This window comes from Ruditapes philippinarum, unplaced genomic scaffold, assembly GCF_026571515.1.
Source record: "Ruditapes philippinarum isolate M1 unplaced genomic scaffold, ASM2657151v2 ctg21261_1_1_1_1, whole genome shotgun sequence".
Classification (NCBI taxonomy): Eukaryota; Metazoa; Mollusca; class Bivalvia; order Venerida; family Veneridae; genus Ruditapes; species Ruditapes philippinarum.
Window position 1 is genome coordinate 1 of NW_026862357.1, and position 23517 is coordinate 23517.

General features: G+C 32.6%; 2 protein-coding genes across 4 annotated transcripts; one reads left to right on the forward strand and one right to left on the reverse strand.

Moving 5' to 3' along the window:
• Window positions 1–635: 635 nt before the first annotated feature.
• LOC132718809 (DENN domain-containing protein 3-like) lies at window positions 636–16444 on the forward strand (the record flags this gene model as incomplete). Of its 3 annotated transcripts, none has more annotated exon segments than XM_060702540.1 (10): window positions 636–804; window positions 2408–2604; window positions 3238–3353; window positions 6088–6233; window positions 6883–7028; window positions 7751–7869; window positions 9249–9377; window positions 10459–10577; window positions 12758–12784; window positions 15799–16444. In XM_060702540.1, coding segments are annotated over 10 exon segments (1274 nt in total), but the record flags the coding sequence as incomplete, so codon positions are not given.
• A 1304-nt stretch (window positions 16445–17748) lies between these two features.
• Window positions 17749–20301, reverse strand: LOC132718810 (phospholipase A and acyltransferase 4-like). Its single transcript, XM_060702543.1, has 3 exons — window positions 20055–20301; window positions 19648–19777; window positions 17749–18536 (listed from the first exon to the last, which is right to left on the reverse strand). Exons 1-3 carry the CDS (start codon window positions 20282–20284, stop codon window positions 18330–18332), a joined length of 567 nt encoding a protein of 188 aa, XP_060558526.1. The 5' UTR covers window positions 20285–20301; the 3' UTR covers window positions 17749–18329.
• Window positions 20302–23517: the final 3216 nt, after the last annotated feature.

Consider the following 23517-nt stretch of genomic DNA (forward strand, 5'->3'; position numbering starts at 1 on the left):
AGAACACAGATCATCAGCCAATGTATTGCTCCTCTGCGGCCTGTCAAGCAGATAACCATTACTGGTTGCTTTCATCTTTGCTAAGGAACTTGTAACATCTGTATGGGATACTGATACTGTATCAGTGCGAGTGACCATGATCCGTCACTACGTCAAAGTAGCATTCCCTGTCCATGAATCAAACCTTAGTCACACAATTCACAGTCAAATGCTCTACGTATTTGGCTAACCAATGGATTAGCAATAAAATGAGAATGTTTCAATATAAATAAACCATGTTTAGCCTATTTACAGAAGGTAAATGACCGATTACACAGATTCCATTTTGTGCATGAAATAATAAAGAAATGAATAACAACTTTTCTCAAAGATGCAAACTAACAGTCATGTCCTCTTCTTGTTATCATTTACTGTATACGGCCAATGAGTAAATTTTTGAAAAGTGTAACTAGTTTTTGTCTGATTTTTTTTTTGTTTGTTTTTTTTCCTTCAGAAATAAAAATGACAGCATTTTTTGGACTAGATGGGCCTTTAACTTTATCAAATATGTACTTTGTATTGCCATGTGATTTCCAATCAATAGATGGGAGTTAATTTTGTATGCAAAGATAATTATTTTAAATTATTATATGTAGGAAAGGGAACAAGTCCGTTTACAGCTTATTTAAAGGAGGAGCGGAACTGGTGGTATATGGTAATTAGAGAGATGTGGGCGGGGAAAGTTGTGGCAGAGGCGATGAAGGACGTAATGATGGTACAACATGCTATACAAAACACACTTCTCATTGACGCCATAATTGCAAGGTTGTATAAATCAATTCAGAATTGTCTATATATTGTACATTGATTTAAGAAATAATATATCCCAAACAGTGATTTTATCGCTCAATGACATCACTGTTTGGAGTTCGGATGCGAGGAATTATATCACAACGGTGTAGCAAGAGTGATATAATGATGCGCATCTGAATGAATAACAGTGATGTTATCAATCGATAAAATCACCAATTTGGATATATATTATTTCGATTCTAAAACGACATCAACAAATAAATGCTGCCGTACCTGATATTAAGCAAATTTGAGCCTAATTTGTTTCTGTACTTATTTTCAGTGCATCACATTTTTAGTGGTTATGTCACATGCATAATGATTACGTCACATGTCTAAATATAAAATGTCAACTGTGATTTTATTGCATAATGACACACATTTTCAGTTCCTCTAATTATTCAATAAGAAAACATGTGGGCTGTGTAAGAATTATACAGTAGAACCCTGACAGAGCAACACTCTTTGGAAGACAAAGATTTTGGTTGTTGTTAAGAGGGTTTGTGCTTTAGAGAGGGTCAATGTTTTGGTGAAAAGTCTTACTTTGAGAAGAATTGACACTGTTGTTATAAAAATACTCTACAGTGGGTCAAGCTCCTAGGGTTATTCTGTATAAAGGAATTATTTACGCGTCATTTAGGAAAAGGGACCATTTTGAAATGTGAACTTTTTTCGATGATTAAGTGGGAGATTTTTCTTCAAAGAGACGGAAATTTTAAATTTTGCAATGAAGAAAGAAGAAAGTTCTGAAATCAAAAAGAGGGAGATTTCTTTTATTTGTGAAAATACCCCTTAATTTAAGAAAAATCTTTGAAAACTTGGCTGCTGAAAGTGGGAGTCTCCTGCTAAAAGTGGGAGAGTTCACATGTATTGCCTTTATAAAATTTTGCCTGGTATCTTATATATTTGATGTAATTATACAATGTATCATAGACATTTTAAAGGTTAAAAATAGATTTTCTTATGTTTCCTGAAAGGAAGGAGATTTTGTTTTAGTTTTTGCCCAAGATACATTGGTGGTAGTTGTTGTTGTTAACTGAATTAATTTTGTTTCATATAATTTTTAGGGTCCTTAAATCTTTTAATAGATGCATAATTGTCACCTTAGTGCAGCAATAGGTTAACTTCTTATATGATTTAATATAATTTAACCTGTTATAATGCACTAAGGTGACGATATTACTGCACATTTCTCCTATATATATTCTATCTGTGTTACCATTGTGCACTTATTTACCATTTTGAAACTACCTTTATAAAACTTTGCCTTGTATCTTAAGATATTTTATGTAATTATACAATGTAGCTTAGACGTTTTAAAGGTTAAAAATAGATTTTCTTGTGTTTCCTCAAAGAAAGGAGATTTTTTTGAGTTTTTGTCAAAGATAGCTTTGGGGGCAATCTCATTAAAATCATATCCTAACTGTCGTTGCAACTACCATTTGCTTCTCAGCGAATAGTAACAGAGCGAAAACAATGATCAAATCTTAATGAGATTTACTTTGAGGGTAGTAGATAACCAAAATTATTTGCCTTTTTCACGATTGGAAGATTTTAACGGATTTTTTTTTCCCAGCGGACAAGAGGAATGCACCACTCATTATAATAACACAGAGGCTGCAGCGGAAAAAATGAGTTACTTCTATAATTTATATAAAGAAGGTAAACACCTTCTGCCACAAGATACCCAGAATGCATTGCAGAGGAAGATCGATGTGAACGTTGGTGAAAGGGAGAGTAGGACCGTCAGCTCATTGCTTTATACAGGTGGAGGTAAGAGCTGGAATAGCGTGTTGTGTCTTAGTTGACACAGAAAATTGCCATGAAATTAAATATATAACTTGAGCTGTCTTCAATTGGGACGATGTTGATGTATCATTGATATTTTTCTGATGATCAATAATCGATTTACATTTGAAAAATTAGATAATTTTGATTAAAATTTTTAATTTTGATTATTTAAATGTCTATAAATTAAGAAAATTCACCCAGAACATACACAAAATCAGGTAGCCATTTTTAACAGTAAGCTGTTGTTAAATAATGGACACATTTCATAGCAGTGATGACAAAAAATGGTCAGAAAAAATCATGCAAAAGACACTTTTAAACAGGACACAACATATTTGTATGAACAGGACATGTATTTTACTGAAATCATTTAAACAGGTATGAAAGTGAATTATATACAAGAAATTAGGGGTATTTATCAATATATTGATGTATTGCCGATATTTGTCATCCTATATCATCAATATGCTTTGCACTGAATCAATGACAGCTTTAAATAGAACGACATTTGTAATTCAATGCATGCACTTAAATACTGGTTATATTTGATCAGTTTACCGTATACTTGTTTCTGTAAAAAGTTTAGAATTGAAAGTGTGAAACTTTTGTTTTTAGACGAGCAGATATCTCCAAGGCTGTGGTGTGGCTTTAATGACGGAAGAATCAAAGTTTTTAATGCTGTCACTTGGACATTAGAAAGTGAAATAATTGTGGATCATAAATCAAATGTGGTAAGTTTCATGAAATAATCGTGGATCATAAATCAAATGTGGTAAGTTTCATGAAATAATCGAGGATCATAAATCAAATGTGGTAAGTTTCATGAAATAATCGAGGATCATAAATCAATTGTGGTAAGTTTCATTAAATAATCGAGGATCATAAATCAAATGTGGTAAGTTTTTTTTAATAATTATAGATCATAAATCAAATGTGGTAAGTTTTAATTTTTACCATTAAAGTGATAACAAATTTTTGCCGCCATTATAAAGCGAGACCAACCTGCACAACCTTGCATATTGTTGGCTGAAACTTCAAATTCTTACCTTGGCATTCCTAGGAATGAAAATGGATTGTTCTAAACATGGAAGATGGACAAGCTCATTTAAGAAATTCAGTAGCTTGTACAGGTTTGATGTCAATTTTCTTATATAGGTTGAAACAAAATTACTCTGAATGCCAGAAATTTTATGTAAAACACTCAACTGACATATTTTTTGATGACTATTCTTAATTTGAACCTATCTCTGTCATTTACATTGAACCGTCATTGTTTGACATCATGTAAAATAAACTCTATTTTGAATTTACAAAGGGCATGTCAATATATTAGCAAGATACAGTTTTATACAATTTGAGCACAGATTGCTACCAGATTATGTATTAAGTTGTAAAGCACAAATCTTGACAGATAAAAACTCTTATTAACACTATTGATATTCTGCCCCAAGGGTGACATACATATATTTCAAACATCTCCTGTTTTAGATGAAGTAATATCCAATTTGCAGTCATGTCAAGATAATTTCAATCTGTGATTTTTTGTGATTTTGACTGTTGTTTTTAGCTCACCTGTCACAAAGTGACAGGGTGAGCTTTTGTGATCGCTTTTCATTCGGCGTCCGGCCGGCGTCCATCCGTCGTCCGTAAACTTTTACTTTAAATGACATCTCCTCATAAATCACTAAGCCAATTTCATCCAAACTTCACATGAATGTTCCTTTGGTGGTCACCTTTGAAAATTGTTCAAAGAATTTAATTGCATGCAGAACTCTGGTTGCCATGGCAACCAAAAGAAAAAACTTCAAATATCTTCTTCCAAAAAATCCAAAGAGCTCGAGCTTAGATATTTGGCATGAAACATCTTCTAGTGAGTGTCTACCAAGTTTGTTCAAATAAAAGCCCTGGGGTCAAAATTGGCCCCGTCCCAGGGGGTCATTGATTTTCCCTATTTGCATATAGTAAAACCTTAAAAAATCTTCTTTAAAAGAACCCAAAGACCTATAGCTAAGATATTTAGCATGAAACAACCTCTAATGGGTGTCTACCAAGTTTGTTCAAATAAAAGCCCTGGTGTCAAAATTGGCCCCGCCCCAGGGGGTCATTGATTTTCCCTATATGCATATATTTAAAACTTAAAAAATCTTCTTTTAAAGAACACAAAGAGCTAGAGCTAAGATATTTAGCATGAAACATGTTCTAATGGATGTCTACCAAGTTTGTTCAAATAAAAGCCCTGGGGTCAAAATTGGCCCCGCCCCAGGGGTCATTGATTTTTCTTATATGTGTATAGCAAAAACTTAAATATCTTCTTGTAAAGAACCTAAAGACCTAGAGCTAAGATATTTAGCATGAAACATCCTCCAATGAGTGTCTACCAAGTTTGTTCAAATAAAAGCCCTAGGATCAAAATTGGCCCCGCCCCAGGGGATCATTGATTTTCCCTATATGCATATAGTAAAAACTTAAAAAATATTCTTGTAAAGAACCCAAAGACCTAGAGCTAAGATATTTAGCATGAAACATCCTCTAATGGGTGTCTACCAAGTTTGTTCAAATAAAAGCCCTGGGGTCAAAATTGGCCCCGCCCCAGGGGGTCATTGATTTGCCCTATTTGCATATAATAAGTAAAAACTTAAAAAATCTTCTTTTAAAGAACCCAAAAAGCTAGAGCTAGGATATTTAGCATGAAACATGTTCTAATGGATGTCTACCAAGTTTGTTCAAATAAGAGCCCTGGGGTCAAAATTGGCCCTGCCCAGGGGGTCATTGATTTTTCTTATATGTGTATAGCAAAAGCTTAAAAAATCTTCTTTGAAAAAAACAAATAGCTAGAGTTTAGATACTAAGCTTGAAACATCTTCTAGTGAGTGTCTACCAAGTTTGTTATAATAAAAGCCCTGGGGTCAAAATTGGCCCCGCTCCGGGGGTCATTCATTTTCCTTATATGTGTATAACAAAATCTTAAAAAATCTTCTTTGAAAAAACTCAAATAGCTAGCGTTTAGATATTTAGCATGAAGCATCTTCTAGTGAGTGTCTACAAAGTTTGTTCAAATAAAAGCCCTGGGGTCAAAATTGGCCCTGCCCCGGTGACATTGATTTTCCTTATATGTGTATAGCAAAAACTTAAAAATCTTCTTTGAAAAAACCCGAATAGCTAGAGTTTAGATATTAAGCATGAAACATTTTCTAGTAAGTGTCTACAAAGATTGTTCAAATAAAAGCCCTTGGGTCAAAACTGGCCCTGCCCCTGGTGTGTCATTGTTTTTAACTATATGAATAAAGAAAAAACTTGACCAGCTAGACCTTAGATGTTTAGCATGAAACATCTTCTAATGGGTGTCTACCAAGTTTGTTCAAATAAAAGCCCTGGGGTTTAAACTGGCCCCGCTCCGGGGGCCTATATACAGGCGAGCGACTTCAGGGCCATCATGGCCCTCTTGTTTATTGTTGTTTTAAATAGGCGTGTCTCACAGCTGTAGACGACAATCATGTATGGGCTGGATCTCATGGAATTTTCATCCTAGATGCTCATTCACTTACACTGACAAAAACTTTGCGGGAAAACTCCGACTTGGTTACTGATATTATAGTATATGATGATAAAAGGTGAGTGCAGTGTTTTTTTGGTTTGTCAGAATTTTTTTTTTACAGAATAATGAAATTTGAAAAGAAGAATGAATCTTCAAGAGAAATACAATTTAATTCTTGTTTGTGCTTCATTATAAGAATATGAATGATTAGTACGGTGATTATGATGATGATTAAGTCATAAATTTTATGGTAATTAGGTCATAATTTGATTTGTAACCCAGGGGTCCAGGAGTTGCTTCTTTGCATAGCATCCAAATATCTGGAAAAAGTGATCCCTCAGAAGCATCAAAATCAGCAAAATTACATGAAAATTGCAGACTCATTTTAATTGAGTCTGTTTATAAGGAATAATGGTAAAGGCAAAATTTCTAAGTAAAAGTTGGTCTTAGACATTGAGTACAATTGCTATTTATCTCTGAGCACTGATTCACAATTTATTTAGAAGTTAGAAGTTGGTCTTTTGCAGAGAAATTTGTAATTACTGGTTAGTTATCCAGGAAAGCCCGTTGGGTTGTTAAACAGCTGAAAGATTTATGACCAGATGTATATGTGTTTAATATATATAAAAAAAAAACATAGATCTAAAAAATTAAAAATTTGAAGAGATAAAAATTTTGAATTTACAATTATTTAAATTTGTTTACACAAAAATATTCATTTCCAGATTCGTATATACAGCTAGTCTTGATGGAACTATAGTCAAATGGAACACACAAAAATTGAGTCGTGCAAAAGAGAAAATAAAACTGAAAAATTTTGTTAACAATTCACTGCGATCGATGAAGATTTACCAGGATAGACTTATTTGTGGTAAGAAAAATTTGCCTTGAAACTTTCTTGTTTACATTGCCTCACATAGAATCTACTACACATCTGGTAAGAGGCATTTGTGGCCGAGTGGTTAAGGTCGTTGACTTCAAACCACTTGCCAAACACTGCTGTGGGTTCAAAGCACGACAGGGACTTCGAATTCTTTCATGTGAGCAATTATCCAGCTAGCTTTTGGTACTTTGGTGGTTCTACTCAGGTGCCCTTTCGTGATTGAAATAATGCGCGGAAGGGCACCTTAGGTCCTCATCCTTCAGTAAATCTGGAAAGTGGCTATGTCTGACCTATACCGTGTTAGTATGACATAACACGCAACAAAAAAAAGTTACTGTGAAAAAGTTTTTTTGAGAAGATTAAAAAAACGTGATTGAAAATTACAATACATTGTACATGCCTTAACCTTTTCAGTGTGGGTGTCACTTAAAACCAAACTAATACTGAAAATACTATTGAAGTGAGAAAAATAGTTTAAAAAAATCCCTATAGAAAGTCCAAAACGGCAGAATTGAAAGTGTTGCAGGCTAGTTTTAATTAAGCCTGTTCATGAACAATGCTGCAAAGTGCAAGCTATCATTCATGCCCACTAACATTGGCTCAAGCAGAATTCAAGCTTTAAACATGGTAGTTGTGAAATTTTGAATTTAGATACATTTGCAGATATTTTTTAACATTTATTATTTAGAAAAACTATTGTTTTATTTTAGGAAGTTGGAATATTATAATTATATGTGATCTAGAAGGTACTGTACTTAAAACTGTTGAGATCAAGGAAAAAGACACTGTAATAGAAATTGATAGCTTCACCGTTGCAAGGAATGGAGAGGTAACTTTTTCATTGTAATTTTCCTTTTTTTCGGTTATAAAGATTTACAGCGGGTAAAGTTTACTGGTGTTACAGAGTATAACTATCATATTAGTTATAAAGATTTTTGACAAGATTGTTAGCCCTATATAAACGTTTGTTTGCATATATAACCTGAGTCATTATATTACCTGTTAGACATCTTACATATAACCACCCCTGTGGTCGAGGGGTTAGAGTCAACGACTTCTAATCCAGTTACCTCTCTGGCGTGGGTTCGATCCCCGGGAGATGCTTTGGTAGTTTAGCGTGGAGGAAGGTAGTCTAGTACTGGTGTAACTCTCCAGGAACAATGGTTAGGAAACTACCCGCCTATATGACTGAAATACTGTTGGAAAAGGCGTTAAATGAAACAAACAAACAAAAAGACATCTTATAATAGATTTAAGATATAGCAGAATTACTTTACTGAAGGAAAAACAAAAATTACTTCATAAAATAATGTAGACACATAAATTATACAGATTATATAAACATCATGATTATTTATCCAGTGAAAAGCTATGTTACAAATGTGCAGTTTTTATAAAGTTATATTAATATTCCTTAAAGGTAAATGGCTCATGCACAAAATTATTGCTGAATGGTTGAAACCCTACATAAAATAGCTGCATAATATTTGTTCCTGAAATTTTTTTTTTGTTTACGTACAATATTCATGTGTGTTAAATCACAGAGGCATTCTATGTAACAACTGTTTTAAGAAACATCCATATGTTTTTGGAAGTGATAATATTATTATGATTTCACGTTTTATAAAAATATTTCATTAAAGATAGCTTTATACCTTTAAAACATGTAATAAACAAAGACAAAAGCACATGTTGCTGTGAGGCGTCCCTGGCCAAGTGGTTTAGGCCGTTGACTTTAAACTATTTGACCCTCACTGCTGTGGGTTCGAATCCCTACAAGGGACTTTGGATTTTTTCATGTGAGGAAGCTATCCAGCTAGCTTAAGGAACGAGAGTGATTCTTACTCAGATGCCCATTCATGCTTGAAAAAAGCATGGAAGAGCACCTGAGGTCTTCCTCGACCAGTAATGCTGGAAAGTGGCCATATGACCTATACTGTGTTAGTTTGACAACCAAAAAAAACCCATAAAAATCATGGAGATTTTTCTTCAAAAAGAGGGTGATTTTAGAATTTGCAATAAACAAAGAAGACAGTTCTGATATCAAAAAGAAGGAGATTTCTTTAATTTGTGAAAATATCCATTATTTTAAGAAAAATCTTTGAAAATATGGCTGCAGAAAGTGGGAGAGTTCACATGTATGATGTTGATGTTTGCATATCAGTATTTGTTATTGTAAACCTACATATGATGATTGTATACTTGAAGGTATGGGTTGGTGCAAGGAGAGGTGGGAAGATCTACATAGTGGATTATTCTACAGGCGAGGTTAAACATTCAATATCTATCAGTAGTAATTGCCGTGGTATAAACAGCATGAAGGAAGTGGATGGCAGGGTACGTTTATTTCTTATTCGTTGTTTAAAGCAGCATGCCTCCAGATGAGCGAAAATATTTCAATAAATTTAAACTTAAGATAAATGTACTAAGAGTTTAGGAAAAGTAAAAAAATTCAAGATTCGAGTAATAATTTACATGTTATGAGTGGTTGATGGTTAATTTTCCATTATGTGTAACTATATTTCTACTGCGTTACTAATGCAGTAAGGGGAAATTTTGCATATTTTGACCTCTTTTTGTAATTAATGTGGGATGCAAGTGCCATTGATAATTTGTAAATTGCTTCCTTTTGGTAATTATACAATTTCAAAATTTTCATGAAAACAAACATTAATCTGGAGGCATGCTGCTTTAAAAATTAATTACCAATTGTTTTTTTGTTTTGTTTTTTTTGTATGTTTTTTATTTTATCTAACCACCTAGCTGTAAAGGGAGGGCATAGGATTTGTAACCCAGTGGTTGCTGCTTTGAATCTCTGGCAAGAGGTAAATTTATCATTGACAGCTGATCTTACACATTGATTCTAGTCGTCATGCCATTCAAAAATCATATGGCATAAGTAGTCAGTCACCTATCCCGAAATTGGTAATTACTGGTTAGGTACCCAGAAAAGTAATTAAAGTGGCACAAATTGCCAAAATTAGACCAAAAATGTCTTGAAGTTGACATAAAAACTAACATGATTTAGCTCGAAAAATACTGGAGCTATCCTACTCCCTCTTGCGTCAGCGTAAAACTTAGTTAAAATAGAGAAAAACTGATACCATTAAGAAAATCCAACACTGCAAAACTGAAAAAGGCTTGGTTTGATTGAGCATGTTCATGGACAGTTGTAATTGCAAGCTTCCATCCATATGTGTGTGTGTGTCTGTAGACAGTTTTGTTGCAGCAATGTAATTTTGAATGATATTAGTGATTGTGTTTATATTTGGCATGTTAGAATGGTATATCAAAACACAGATTAGGTTCAATTTTCTCTGCAATCAACTCATTATTGTTAATTGAGTTATGCCCCTTTTAGGCACATTTTCTGTAAAATGATTGGTTACTGTACATGTATATTATATGACTTTTGTAGATCTGGACCGGAACCAAGGAGGGTATGATCTATATATATTCTGTCAACAACAGACGGCTTTGGAAACAGTTAGTAGGTCATGATGATGCTGTGAGAGTCTTATGTGATATTAGAGATAGGTAATGATATATATACATATATTAATAATATATTGTATTGTTAGTGCAGTAAAGGGTTAACTCCCTTTAAATTATATAAGGAGTTAACATGTTACTCCACTAAGATGTATTGTATACAGAAAATAACAACTTGCATGGTTTATCTCTTAACATGTTGTAATAATAACCAGCCTTGGAAACAAATACACCATGTACCAGTATTTGAACATTTTTTCAAGAATAAAGGAAAATGGATCATGTTTATATAGAGGATATTTGTTTGTTTTGCATGTAAGATTGAAATATAATTTCACTGAGTGAACACCAGATGCAATATTTTCACGAGTGGCGTAGCCACGAGTGAAAATATAATAGCTGGTGCTCACGAATGAAATATATTTCAATCTTATATGTAAAACAAATAAATTTTGTATTTATTTCATGTTTTTTAAGTGATTTAAGTATTTTTTACTGATTTTGCCGCGTAACGTGGCGCATTCTCCTTTGTGACGTCATCATATCATGACGTCACATCATCAGTTTTGAAATCTAGTTCTGTTAAATTTCTCTAATTTTGTTACATTTTTAACATGATTTATGGTGAGTTCGACTTACTTTTCCTAAAGAAGCAAAATTTACGTACGACGGCATTTATTTTTGCCTGTTATTCCATTTAGTTATGATTTTCTTTTCATCTGCATTCAGATATAGTCCGGCTACAGTGAAAATTATATTTTATAAATTTCACTAGTGGTTTATCAGAATATAATCATCTGCTATATTACAATAAAACACTGGAAAGCATGAAATAAAAGCACGTCTTTTATTATTGCAGACCTGTGTTTTCGGCTTTCTGAAATTTTTAAGTGGAGCATATATTTAGCTTGTCTGTTCTCTGTCAATTCCATTAGTGATTACTGTTTCATTTCACTATTCCATTTAGGAATATTTGACCCCAATGAGCAATAATTGTCACTTTAGTGCAATAACGTGATTAACTCCTATTCAATTTAGAAGAACTTAACCAGCTTACTGTACTAAGGTGATGAATTATTGTATGCAAGCCACCATATTGGTGGTTCTCAAATAATGACTAATCAATAATGTAAGGTACATGTATTTACACATTGTTAAGTACAATATTGAATTTTATTGGCTAAAGTACACAGCTGTCAAAACTATATTGGACGGGCACTAGCCTAGTCTGATAAAGGTTTTGCACCAGTGTGTGGGTCCAGTAGAATCTGAATACTGTTCTCCACAAAGTATAATGACCTTTTTATTTCACACTTTTTGACAGAACTTTGCTACTTTAAGTACAATATAGGAATTAATACAAAAGTTTTGATCCTGAAAATGGAAATGTGGCTAGATACAGTATGATGTGCATTTAAAATAAATATTTCGGACTATGAAAATTAAAACAAGGCTTAGAATTGATTGCAGACAAGAATGGATTAGATAATTATTTCTGTTTGAACATCACATTGTTGAAATACTTAGAGTTCAATGGTAATATTTTATAAGGTGTGAAGTATTATCTTAATATAAATATTTGTTATATTGGTACCATCCATGTATTGGACTTATATTCTTGGGTTTTATGTCAGTTGAGACAATTTCACTTAGGCCATTAAATAGATATTCATTGTAAAGCCATAAAATAGATATTCATTGTAAAGCCATAAAATAGATATTCATTGTAAAGCCATATCTTAAAGGAACTCCACAGAGGTCCAAAAGACTAATAGCATAAAATTTTAATTTCTTACATTTGTAGATCAGCTCCTTAACACTTAAAAGAGAGAAAATAAAGAAATATACTTGGAAAGAAATCAGATTTTTGTACTTTTGTTGGCTGATTGAGTGAAAAGCATTGCAATGCTTTTCAATTTTTGATCATTTTTCACAATCAGAATGTATTTTCTGGAAAAACTGAGTGAGCGCTAGATCTGAAATTTTGCACACAAGTTACTGGTCTAGACCTACATCAAATGGAACATATTTCTCTAAAAAATGTTTTCAGTCCTGCCATGTCAAAAAAACATGGAGTGGAGTCCCTTTAATTTTGTCAGAGCAGCTTCATGGAGCATCTATTGGAATTGCATGATTCTAAAATATGAATCTAATAATTTAGATTTTAAGACAAAAACAGATTTTTTTTTTTTAGAAAATTCTTTATCTGTCTTTATATTTAACAGGCAAGGAAATGTAAATAATACTGTAAGGTAACTAAGAATATTTCTATAATTACCTGTTGAAGTGAAAATACTTTTATACCGTATAACATCATTATGTTTAGTATAATCTTCGCAAGTTTTTATACAACACTTATACATCAAAAAGCACACATGTTCCAAATTATTCCGTTGCCTTTCCTGTAATTGCTGCCGTTAACCACCTGTCGCAGTGTCCACAGTCATGCTTGGCCTGCCAATTAACACAATAGAGAGTGCATTGTATTTTTTATACAGGGGTTGATGGGTGTGATCCTCTGGCAATGCTAAATTTCTCCATTGCATTTTAGCTTAGTCTTACTGTAATGCTTTCCCGCCAAAAAAAATCTAACAATCTGGCCGATATCATAATAATCATTTCCATAATGTTATTTATCACAATATTTGGTATTCAATAATTTGTAACCGTTCATAATCCGAATTTAGTACATAGCGATAAAAAATGAGTGATTGTAAATAATCTAATTTTATTAAGGTAAAGAGTTTGAAATATAATGGAATATGGTAGAATTTGCAAGAAAAAATTTCTGACATAATTATGTTTGCAGTGTTGATCAGAGTATATGTCCCTCGGGAACCCACCAATGGTTCCCCTCGCCACAGATATTCTGATCTAATTGCAACATGTCATAACCTTTGCTGCCAGTATAATATCAGACCTGAGGTCCTTTACTAATGAGAAATTAGTGTTTTTTTGTATTTTGATATTAAAATACGTTAAAAATAGAATTCTACGATTTGCAAACTCATCAAAACAAAATCAGCAACACTGGTTAGAATCATGGAAGGAATCAGCAACCACAAAATCACATTATCATTAATTATATAGTAATTATGATTGAAATTGTTTCCAGCAATCTTACAGGCTTGTATTATGAACCTGCTAGTATTTGAATCCCTATCCTTTCCCTTTATATCCTTAGCAGCTAGTGTTACAGTATATCATTAATGAAGTATGTTTTTGGACAGTATTTAATTCTTTTATCACATACCCCTGTCGATTTTGCATCTCCGTAAAAATGGTATCAACACCATTTACATAAAGACATGCTAAATGTAAGCATTATTCTATAGACGTGCCAATGAAAAATGATGCTTCTGCACTTTAAACAGTCTTTATTTTGGGTATGTGAGAAATAGAATATTATTTCCATGTAGGTTCATTACTGAATTAATTGGAATCGTTGAATATGCTCGCCAGAGGCTAGCATAATATAATTTCCTTCAACTTGTTCAATAAATTCATTTGATCTATTGAACTTACACTCATTCAATATACTCTATTTCCTTGATCTGTATATAGATCAGTAGCTTTGATTACTTTAATTGCAGTTGTACAAGATACTTATTGTATCTGTAATATAAAAAACCAATTATAATTGAACAAAAACAAAATTAAACTTTGCCATGCTAAATATCTTTAAGGGACTAGTCTTTATTAAAAAAATGGACAAAGCTTATTTTTTTAGGAAACATTTAAAAATATGACTTACAACAGACTGAAAAGCGACCAGTCCACCGTAGAAAATTATCAGACTTGCCAACTGATCTATGTGTGCAGGTAGATTCTGTGACCATAGTGATCAGTTGTAAGAAGTTGTTTGAATGGTCCAGCTTATCTAAAAATGCTTAAGTGAATAAAACATTTGAGGCTTTTAAAGCTTTAAAACGGCCTTCAGCTTTTATTTTCTGTTGGAAACACAATTTTGTGTTGTATCATATCACTGTTAAGCCTTCTTCAAAACAGGGTCCTAAAAGCTATTTATAAGGTGTCAGTGACATTCATCTCTAAAAGTAGAAGATCCGGAAACTTATAATCGTCCACTTTACTAATATAGAGAACGGACCGGTAGATTAGATTTAGTATCAATGGGTTTTCTTATTGTTTATGTATTTTATCGTCCGCGAATTTTGATTTTCCATCTGAATTCTTTTGATTTGACAATATTATCTGAAACAATAAATCTAAAAAAAAAACATCTAAAAATAACATATCTTACCTTTAAAAAGCTGAAGGTCGCTTTAACAGCATTTAATATGAAGTGTTTAATTTATATAACAATTTCAGAGTTTTAATATTTTACATTGCTTGTGAAGACATTAATTTTAACATTGCTTGCGATGCCATTTTACATTCTGTATTGAGTTGTTTTCTAAACATTTACTAAATGATAATTTGATACCAAGTTTTTTGTTATTAATTTCTATATACATGTAATTATATGACCATTAATTTTAATATAAGTCATTTTGTTATTGATTCAGTATAATTTGATAATTGTAGACATAAACTTCTGATAAGAATAGCCTGTTGTCTGCTAGTTTGGAAACTGTTTATCTGTGTGTATTAGTATTTTTGTTTGTTTGGACATTATAAATATTTTGTTATTATTTCTGTATAATTATATACTCAATATATATTAAGTATTTTGTAATTATTTCTATAATTATTATATCTATCTATCCAGCTAGCTTACAGAATGTTGGTGATTCTGCTCAGGTGTCTGTTTCTGTCTGAAATAATGCACTAAAAGGCACCTGAGGTCTTCCCCAGTAAAGCCGGAATGTTGTTATGCCCATATAGATTAGCCTTTATCTGTCTGTCCGTCCTGGCTGTCAAGCTGTCTTTCAGTAAACTGACAAAGCAGTAGAATATGGGTGAATCCAATTGTTTTGCGGAGATATTTCTGGTGTATTCCCATATTGTCCAAAATATATTCAGATATTGTCTGAAATATATTCCGATATTGTCAGAGATATATTCCGATTTTGTCCGAAATATATTCCGATATTGTCAGACATATATTCCGATATTGTCAGATATATATTCCGATATTGTCCGAAATATATTCCGATATTGTCAGAAATATATTCCGATATTGTCAGAGATATATTCTGATATTGTCAGAAATATATTCCGATATTGTCAGAAATATATTCCGATATTGTCAGATATATATCCAGTAATGTTCATAGTTATATTTTGTTTTATGTTATTGTTGCAGGTATATGATCTCAGGTGGCGGGAGTAAAGATGGACGTGTGTGTATATGGAATGCCACAGCAGACTCCTTACCAGATTTGTCCTTATCAGATGAGCATTCACAATAAACAATTAACGATGTTGTTTGATTGATTGATTGATATGACTAGATACAATATCTATTATCTAAAAGTCATTTGAAGTTATGATTGATTGATTAAATGTTGATTGATTGATTGATTGATATGACTAGATACAAAGTTTAATTTAAATTATAAAAATGGAGATTATTGATTTACTAGAGGGTAACAGATTTAAAGAAATTGATGTGCTGAAAATTAAAATCAAAAGGCAAATTTGTGATGTATATAGAATGTTACATATATAATTGAAATCACTTCCGTTTCTAAGGATCTCAGGTATTGAGGAGAGAGAAAACTTGATAAAAAAGTAACAGCTTATCTGTTTGAAACTATCCTTGGAGTGATGATATATAATGTCACAAAATATTTACATTAAAAGTGATGTTGATTTATTTTATCGCTGAATAAAATCACTGTGTGAGGAATTATATATAACGAGGGCTTAGCTGCGCATTCGAATGAAAAAACAGTGATTTTATTCAGCGATAAAATCACTGCTTGGGATATATTATATCAATTCTAACACAACAACAAATAAATGCTGCCATACCTGATATTAAAGGCACATTGTGCCTCAGAAATGAATAAATATTTTATTTTTCAGAAAGGTCAAACATTAGTTTAGAATATTGACAAATGTAAAGGAATGTGTTATAAATCATGTAAACGCAGCAAAATTTAAGCGAAACAGTATTTTGACTTTCATACAAAATTTTGAATCACTATAGATTGCCAAAAAGCGATAGTAGAAGAAGACAGTTCAGATAGTTGGTCATTGAGTAACTTGTTGGAAACTATAAAAGAATACATAGAAAATAATATGATTTTGAGAGCATTTCTGGGGTAAAATGGGCCTTTAAGCTAAATTGTCCAAGACTGATTTTCAGGGCGTCACATTTTCAATGATTATGTCACAAGTCTAGAACGTCAACAATGATTTTATTGCTTGATAAAACACACTTTCGGTCCTTTGTTCAAAAGGGAAAGATACGGGTTGTGTAACAATATAGAACAGAACATAATATTATTTTAACTAATTATATAAAATGATATTGCACATGTTTCTTTTAAAAGGAACATAATTTTATTATAACTGGTACATTACGTTACCATTACATGTACATTTTTTATATGTACATCAATCACATCATATAACATTTTTCTTCATGTGTTACTGAGGTGTCCTTTTGCCATTTTCATACTAAATTTTTGTCAGGAAATTTGCTTCTGCTCACAGCCTTATAATGCATATCAAAAGTAATAAAACTTAATAATTATTTTGATTTTATTCTGTTTTTTCTTTGCTACATGTATCTATTTTGATGCAAATCTGTTGTTCTATTATGATTCTCTACTCATCTTAGAAACTACAATGCCAAAGCGTTGGATATTTTTTAATGTAATATTTTCTTGTGGTCTCTACAAAGATAAACATGCTATATGAAAGCAGTGTTTAAGCTGTGTTTTGACGAGATTAGTGCAAGCTATGCCTGGAGCCGTTTTTAGCACTTCAAGATATCGAATAAGACAGCCACACTTTCACAATGGCAACTGGTTTCCTAGCAGTTTCTGACCCTTTATCATTTTCGTCCAGTACAGTCTAGAGAAAATACAGACACCAAAAAACACACCAAAAAACAGCTAGCATAATTATGTCACAAATAGGCTTAACATAAGTCAATTTATGCACACAATTAGGCATATTAAGAATTAAGTTCGCTCAGACTCTTGTCACATTGTTTAGGATATATTTCACTCCACCTATTGTATTTGAAACAACTTTCTAAAGGCTGGAGGCGTTCAATAGGGGCCAAACTAGTTTAAAACACTAAATCAGTTAGTTTTTATTAAGTGAAATTTTAACAATTAAAAATCCACGGTCGTTCCCTATCGGTCAGTTCTTTTGGGACTCAAATTTCACTAAATAAACACTAACATACATTAAGAATAGCACAAACATACAATTTTTAACTTAACTTTTGTAAGTATTTTATACATGTTATAGGACCGGGAATGATTTTACGAGATTATTGTTCCACTTGATGAAAGTTTTGTGTACAAAATTCCAGATAATTCACCGTTTTCCTTAACCGTGAATATTTTTTCTCAATATCTTTGCATTTTGTTTTGTTCATCAACTTCAGCTGATCTAAATAAGAAATTCAAATATTATGGTTTTTTTGCCTTTTAGACTCCGGTGGGGTTCCTTTAATAGTCATGATATTTTCCCGGTGCCTTGAAGTACTCATATGTAAATACACATCAGAATATCAATAATGAAACAGTTGTCAATTGTACGGCTTGTCCCCTTTGTATGGCACACAGACTTTATCTACCGGCCAATTAACCATGCAGTTCGATAATACAGAAAGAACATGACACGTATGTACTTTATCAAATGTTCATTTCGTTATTTTCTAAACAGCTCGTGCAAAGTATCGAGAGCTGCCTCAAAAGGTAATAATATTGCACCAAATATTGGCACAGGAAATATTCCGAAATGAGGGTGGTGTCCAATCGTAATGACGTCATCCGGGAGTGTCCCATGTGGCACAACTTCAACACCGTGTAATTGTACTACGTAGGCATCTCTTGATAATCCTTTGCTGAATGGTACCTAAAGAGAACAAAATTCAGGTTATTAAATATCTAAGACTACGACTACCAGTGCCACTACCTAAGTTGGCATAGAGGCCACATCTAAAGCTTTACTAGTACGTTTTTTTTATCTTGTGACCACAACTTACTTGATTGTGACCTCAAGATATTATGTTGTGGCCAGAACTTATTTTCTTTTGGCCACAAGTTATTATCTTTTGGCCTCGATTTATTATCTCGTAGCCACAACTTATTATTTTGAGGCCGTGACTTGTAATCTTGTGGCGACAACTTATTATCTTGAGGCCACGACTTATTTTAACCAACGATTAATGATCGCTTTATCTTAAGACATTTTGTAAGAGAGACATACGGCGGCATAGAGGTGACATTTGTTTGTAGTAGTATTTTATCTCGTGGCCACAACTTACTATCTTGAGGCATTAAGATATTATATCGTGGCCACAACTTATTATCTTGTAGCCACAGTTTATTATTAGTGTTCTCAAGATATTATCTCGTGGTCACAACATATTATCTCGCGGCCACAACTTACTATTTTATGACCTCAAGATAATATCTCGTGGTAATACTGATAAAAATAAGTTGTGACCACAAGATTAAAAGTTGTGGCCACAAGATATAATCTTGATGCCTCAAGATAATAAGTTGTGGACACAAAATCATATTTTGAGGCCTCAAAACAATAAGTTGTGGACACAAGATAATATTTTGAGAGCTCAAGATAATAAGTTATGGCCACAAGATAATATTTTGAGGCATCAATATAATGATAAGTTGTGGCAACAAGATTCTATCTCGTAGCCTCAAGATAATAAGTTATGGCCGTAAGATAATACTTTGAGGCATAAATATAATGATAAATTGTGACAACAAGATAATATCTCGTGTCCTCAAGATAATAAGTTGCGGACACAAGATAATATCTTGAGGGCTCATGATCACAAGTTATGGCCAGAAGATAATACTTTGAGGCATCAATATAATAATAAATTGTGGTAACAAAATAAATTTTTGTGACCTCAAAATAATAAGTTTTGGCCACAAGATACTACTGCAAGTGTCACCTTAAAATCGCTGTAAAATACATAATTTTATAAATTGTTTACCTGCTTTGAGACGGCTTTTCCGTATCGGCACCACGTGGCAAAGTGTTCACAATTCCATTTTAACACGTTGTAGTCATTCGATCCTAGTTTGGATTCTGCACGTTTGACTATTGTTTCTCTTGGATATGGTCTATATATGAAAGTAAAATCAGTAGTTCTTATAAATCATTTTTATATCTGAAGTCAAACGAACTATAAAAGATAAAGAGAATTGAGGATTTCCTCAGTGAAAACTAATTTCTAACGATTAAATTATGTATGACGAGTTATACTTATTATAAAATCTTTATTTCAAGACGGTAACATATCAATATAAGTGTACAGAAGTTTGAAAGAAATCTGAAATAAATCTTATTTTAATACAGCAAACAAAAAAAAAAGTTATTAAGGGTTGAACATTCAATTACTTCATTTCGTCGTCACATTCGTTATTCACGATTATTGGCGACCCGGCAGCTACGTCTTTCAGTTTATCCCGCCGTACTTTGATGCTACCAAATAGCCCGAAGTTGATTTCATCACCGGAAGTAGTTTTAACGCCAGATGTCGCTGCTACCATAGAACACAGTTCGTACGCGCTTGATTTAGAAGGCGGCGGAGACAGGTGTATAACATAGCCCCCTCCTGTTAAATGCATGTAGAAAAAATGAATAGAAATAATTGGTATATATTTCAGCTCTAATATGTAATAGTTTTTGATTTTTTATTGGCATTAACACAAGAACAGATTAAACTAAAAAAAAACAGATTAAGATTTGTCACACATTACCATGTCCATAACTCAATATATGTATCAGTTGCCAAAACTGTCCTTTCAGACAATTAGGGCAGCTATAGGAATTCAACACTTTATTCAAAATTATAATGTGTACCTTTGATACGACGTAAATGGATATATTTTTAAGCTTTAAAAAAACGGTAGGGTCGGATGTATTTTTCCAGGTATTGTTGGGTGACCAGAACAAAAGTTTTTAAGGCCTTATCTTTGCCTATTAAATACTGATACACGGAGAGTCCGAGCGGGGCCTAAGGCCCTGCGACGCTGCAGCGCTCTTCATTGCTTCAGACGCTTGCTAAAACACACTCCCGGTAAAAGAATGATGTTCAAAATCAGAAAATAAACATGTATTTTCATTGATAAGAACTATAATTATATTGTAACGATTATAATTATAAAATATCCTTTTAGATAAAAAAGCGCATTAAAAAATAACGTTTGTGATCAGTGTTTAACAAAAATGGTGGACAGGATTTTCCAAATGCAGACGCATGCGCTGTTGTCCTCCTTTACCTTCCAGGATTTTCGGATTATAACGAGCGCTGGGATGATAGGTTGAACACTACCAATTTATTCGTTTTGTTTACGGAGAAAGATATGGTTTACAAGTACACTTAACATGTTATGCTAAAACCATAATTCATAAGAGCTTTCCACGACATAGGTAGCACCTTATTTCATATTAAGAATGGCCTGTTGTCTGCTAATTCGGAAACTGCCACTCGGTGTATTATCATCAAGTGAAAAACTTTGTTTATTACTAAGAGAAAAATAATTTGGGCAATGCCAATTTATTAAATAAAAAAACATATAGTGTTACGTATTGTAAATTGTGTCAAAAACTGATTATGAGGATATAATTGCCTTATTCTAGTGTGTGAAAACACGACTTTCTTATACCTACTAATAGTCACATACATCGCGAAAACACATAAAATTCAGATATATTTGATGATGATACCTCGTCATCTTTTTCTTCCTTTCTTCTGATCTTTGTTCTGCTAGATTGTTTTACATTGTTGTCATCCAATACCTGATCTGCAAGAGAAAGCCCACCAGGTCGGGTCATTTTTGCTTTTTTAACTTTTCCCATTTTCTTTTCGCGTGGCGGAACCGGAAGTTAAAAGTTGCGATCAGGGAGCATTTTTTATTTTTGTGATTTTATTTAACACTTATCTGTAGTTATTTAGATCTATATTGAAATGCATTTTCAGTTTATATGATATGAAATAAGTTTTAGGTTACAATTTTAAAATTTCCTTAGGACTCGAAGAGGAGTGAATAGCAGAATTTTAATAACTTATCCCAAAAAAAATCGAAAACGAAAGTAGAGATGGGCATGAGATGATTATTTATAGGATCTTATCATCAGGTCAAGAAGTGGGTGTCCATCTGTGAACATTATAAACGTGGATGTTTTAGTGTTATTGTTTTATGTGTGAAACAGGTAGACATTTCACATCTTTCTTATTGCATGTCACTCAATGAAATAAAAACGCATCCGTGTTAACATTTACCAATAAATTTACATATGATCTGTACATTGTCACTTTTAAGCAAATTTCTAATTAATATTTTCCGGTTTCGGGTCGTTGATATTATTGTTGTCTTCATTTGCTTAAGGTCTCAACCCGGTACGGAATTAGACCCAGCCCATTGTAGTCTAGAAAGTAGTTCTTTAAAATTATGAAATGGCCCAATTTAAGTCATCTCTAGTTAGATTGTTCATAATTAAAGTGTATTTATTGCATGTGTGTAGTTTTTGTGTGTTATATGATGACTTTAAAAGTTGTTTTTTTGTGTATTCCCCAGGAACTCATTTGTTGGTGGAAGGATTAAAGATGTACTACCCACCAGCTGTCAGGAGTTTTTAAAGTGGTGAATTTAAACAGTGTTACAACAGAATGAAGATTTCTGAAAAATGTAGATGGCTAACCTATTATATTTTGGGCATCATTTGACTTAGATAGTGTTAATGTTTAAAGTTGAAGACAGTATATAATTCATCAAGAACATTGGAATCCAGAATTAAACCTCAAATTTGACTGATTTACTATAGAACTAATAGTACGAAAATTCACCGGGCCGAGTCCTTAATGGTATGTATAAAATCACGTCAAACAGCAATTCATAATGTATAACAGAATAATATTTTTATTATTATTATTAATAAGAAATATAAATACTCTTAAGTTAAAAATAAGACTGGGAGTCCTAAAATATTTATGAAATGAAAAAATGTGAGACCATGACTTGACATCAATTAACTTGGGCTATTTGACCTACCTGGTATTTCAATACCATACTCTTTATAATAAGCACTCACTAAGATGTTGCCAATGTGACATTGGGAATTAAATTATCAGTTATCATATCAATTCCACCAGAGTTTAGATTCTTTTAGCTTCCTCAATTATCAGTCTACAATAATGTGATTACTGGACATCGGTCATCTGGCATGACAAGTTAGTGCTACACTTACTAGTAGTATCTTGATGTACTCCAGTCACCAGTTCAAGTTATTGTGTTATTATGATAAAAAAAATGATATGGAAAAAAATTGAAGTATAATACATGTATGTTATGCACCTTGTTGTCAGTCTGTCAATCAGTTAACAATTTTCATGTGTGAACAGAAAGAAGGAACTACTTGGCTGAAATACTACAGTTGAGTTCACACTAAACTTCCCACCCTTGTGCACTTCTAGTGCACTAGAGCTGAACTAGAAGTGCACTAGAAGTGCACTTCTAGTGCACTAGACCATATGACCAGGCTGGCCAGGGAAGGTGACACCTGAATGGTTTATTGGATAATTGTATATCAAGTGGGGGGGCATCCATTGTTACGCTGCTGTATGAAAAAAAAAATTGGGAAAATATGTATATGGCCTATTCATGAATATAAATAAGTAAATTTTAAAATCAGCAGTTTTAACATTTTAGGTGATTATCATGTTGAAGCTTAAAATTAAAATGTTTTTTTCATTTATTGTAATCATATTTTTATTAACCAGTATTTAACTGTAAGTGAAAAATAATACCTCTTAAAATCAAATTTATAGAATTAATAAGGTTAAATTTAAATATGCTCC

What these genes read in the sequence shown, in the direction of transcription:
- LOC132718810 (XM_060702543.1), bottom strand. Translation starts at nt 20,284, where the DNA reads ATGCATTTAACAGGAGGGGGCTATGTTATACACCTGTCTCCGCCGCCT. An exon ending in GAATGTGACGACGAAATGAA is followed by an intron (nt 19,778 to 20,054) that starts GTAATTGAATGT and finishes TTTCATATATAG; the next exon opens with ACCATATCCAAGAGAAACAA. An exon ending in GAAAAGCCGTCTCAAAGCAG is followed by an intron (nt 18,537 to 19,647) that starts GTAAACAATTTA and finishes TGTTCTCTTTAG; the next exon opens with GTACCATTCAGCAAAGGATT.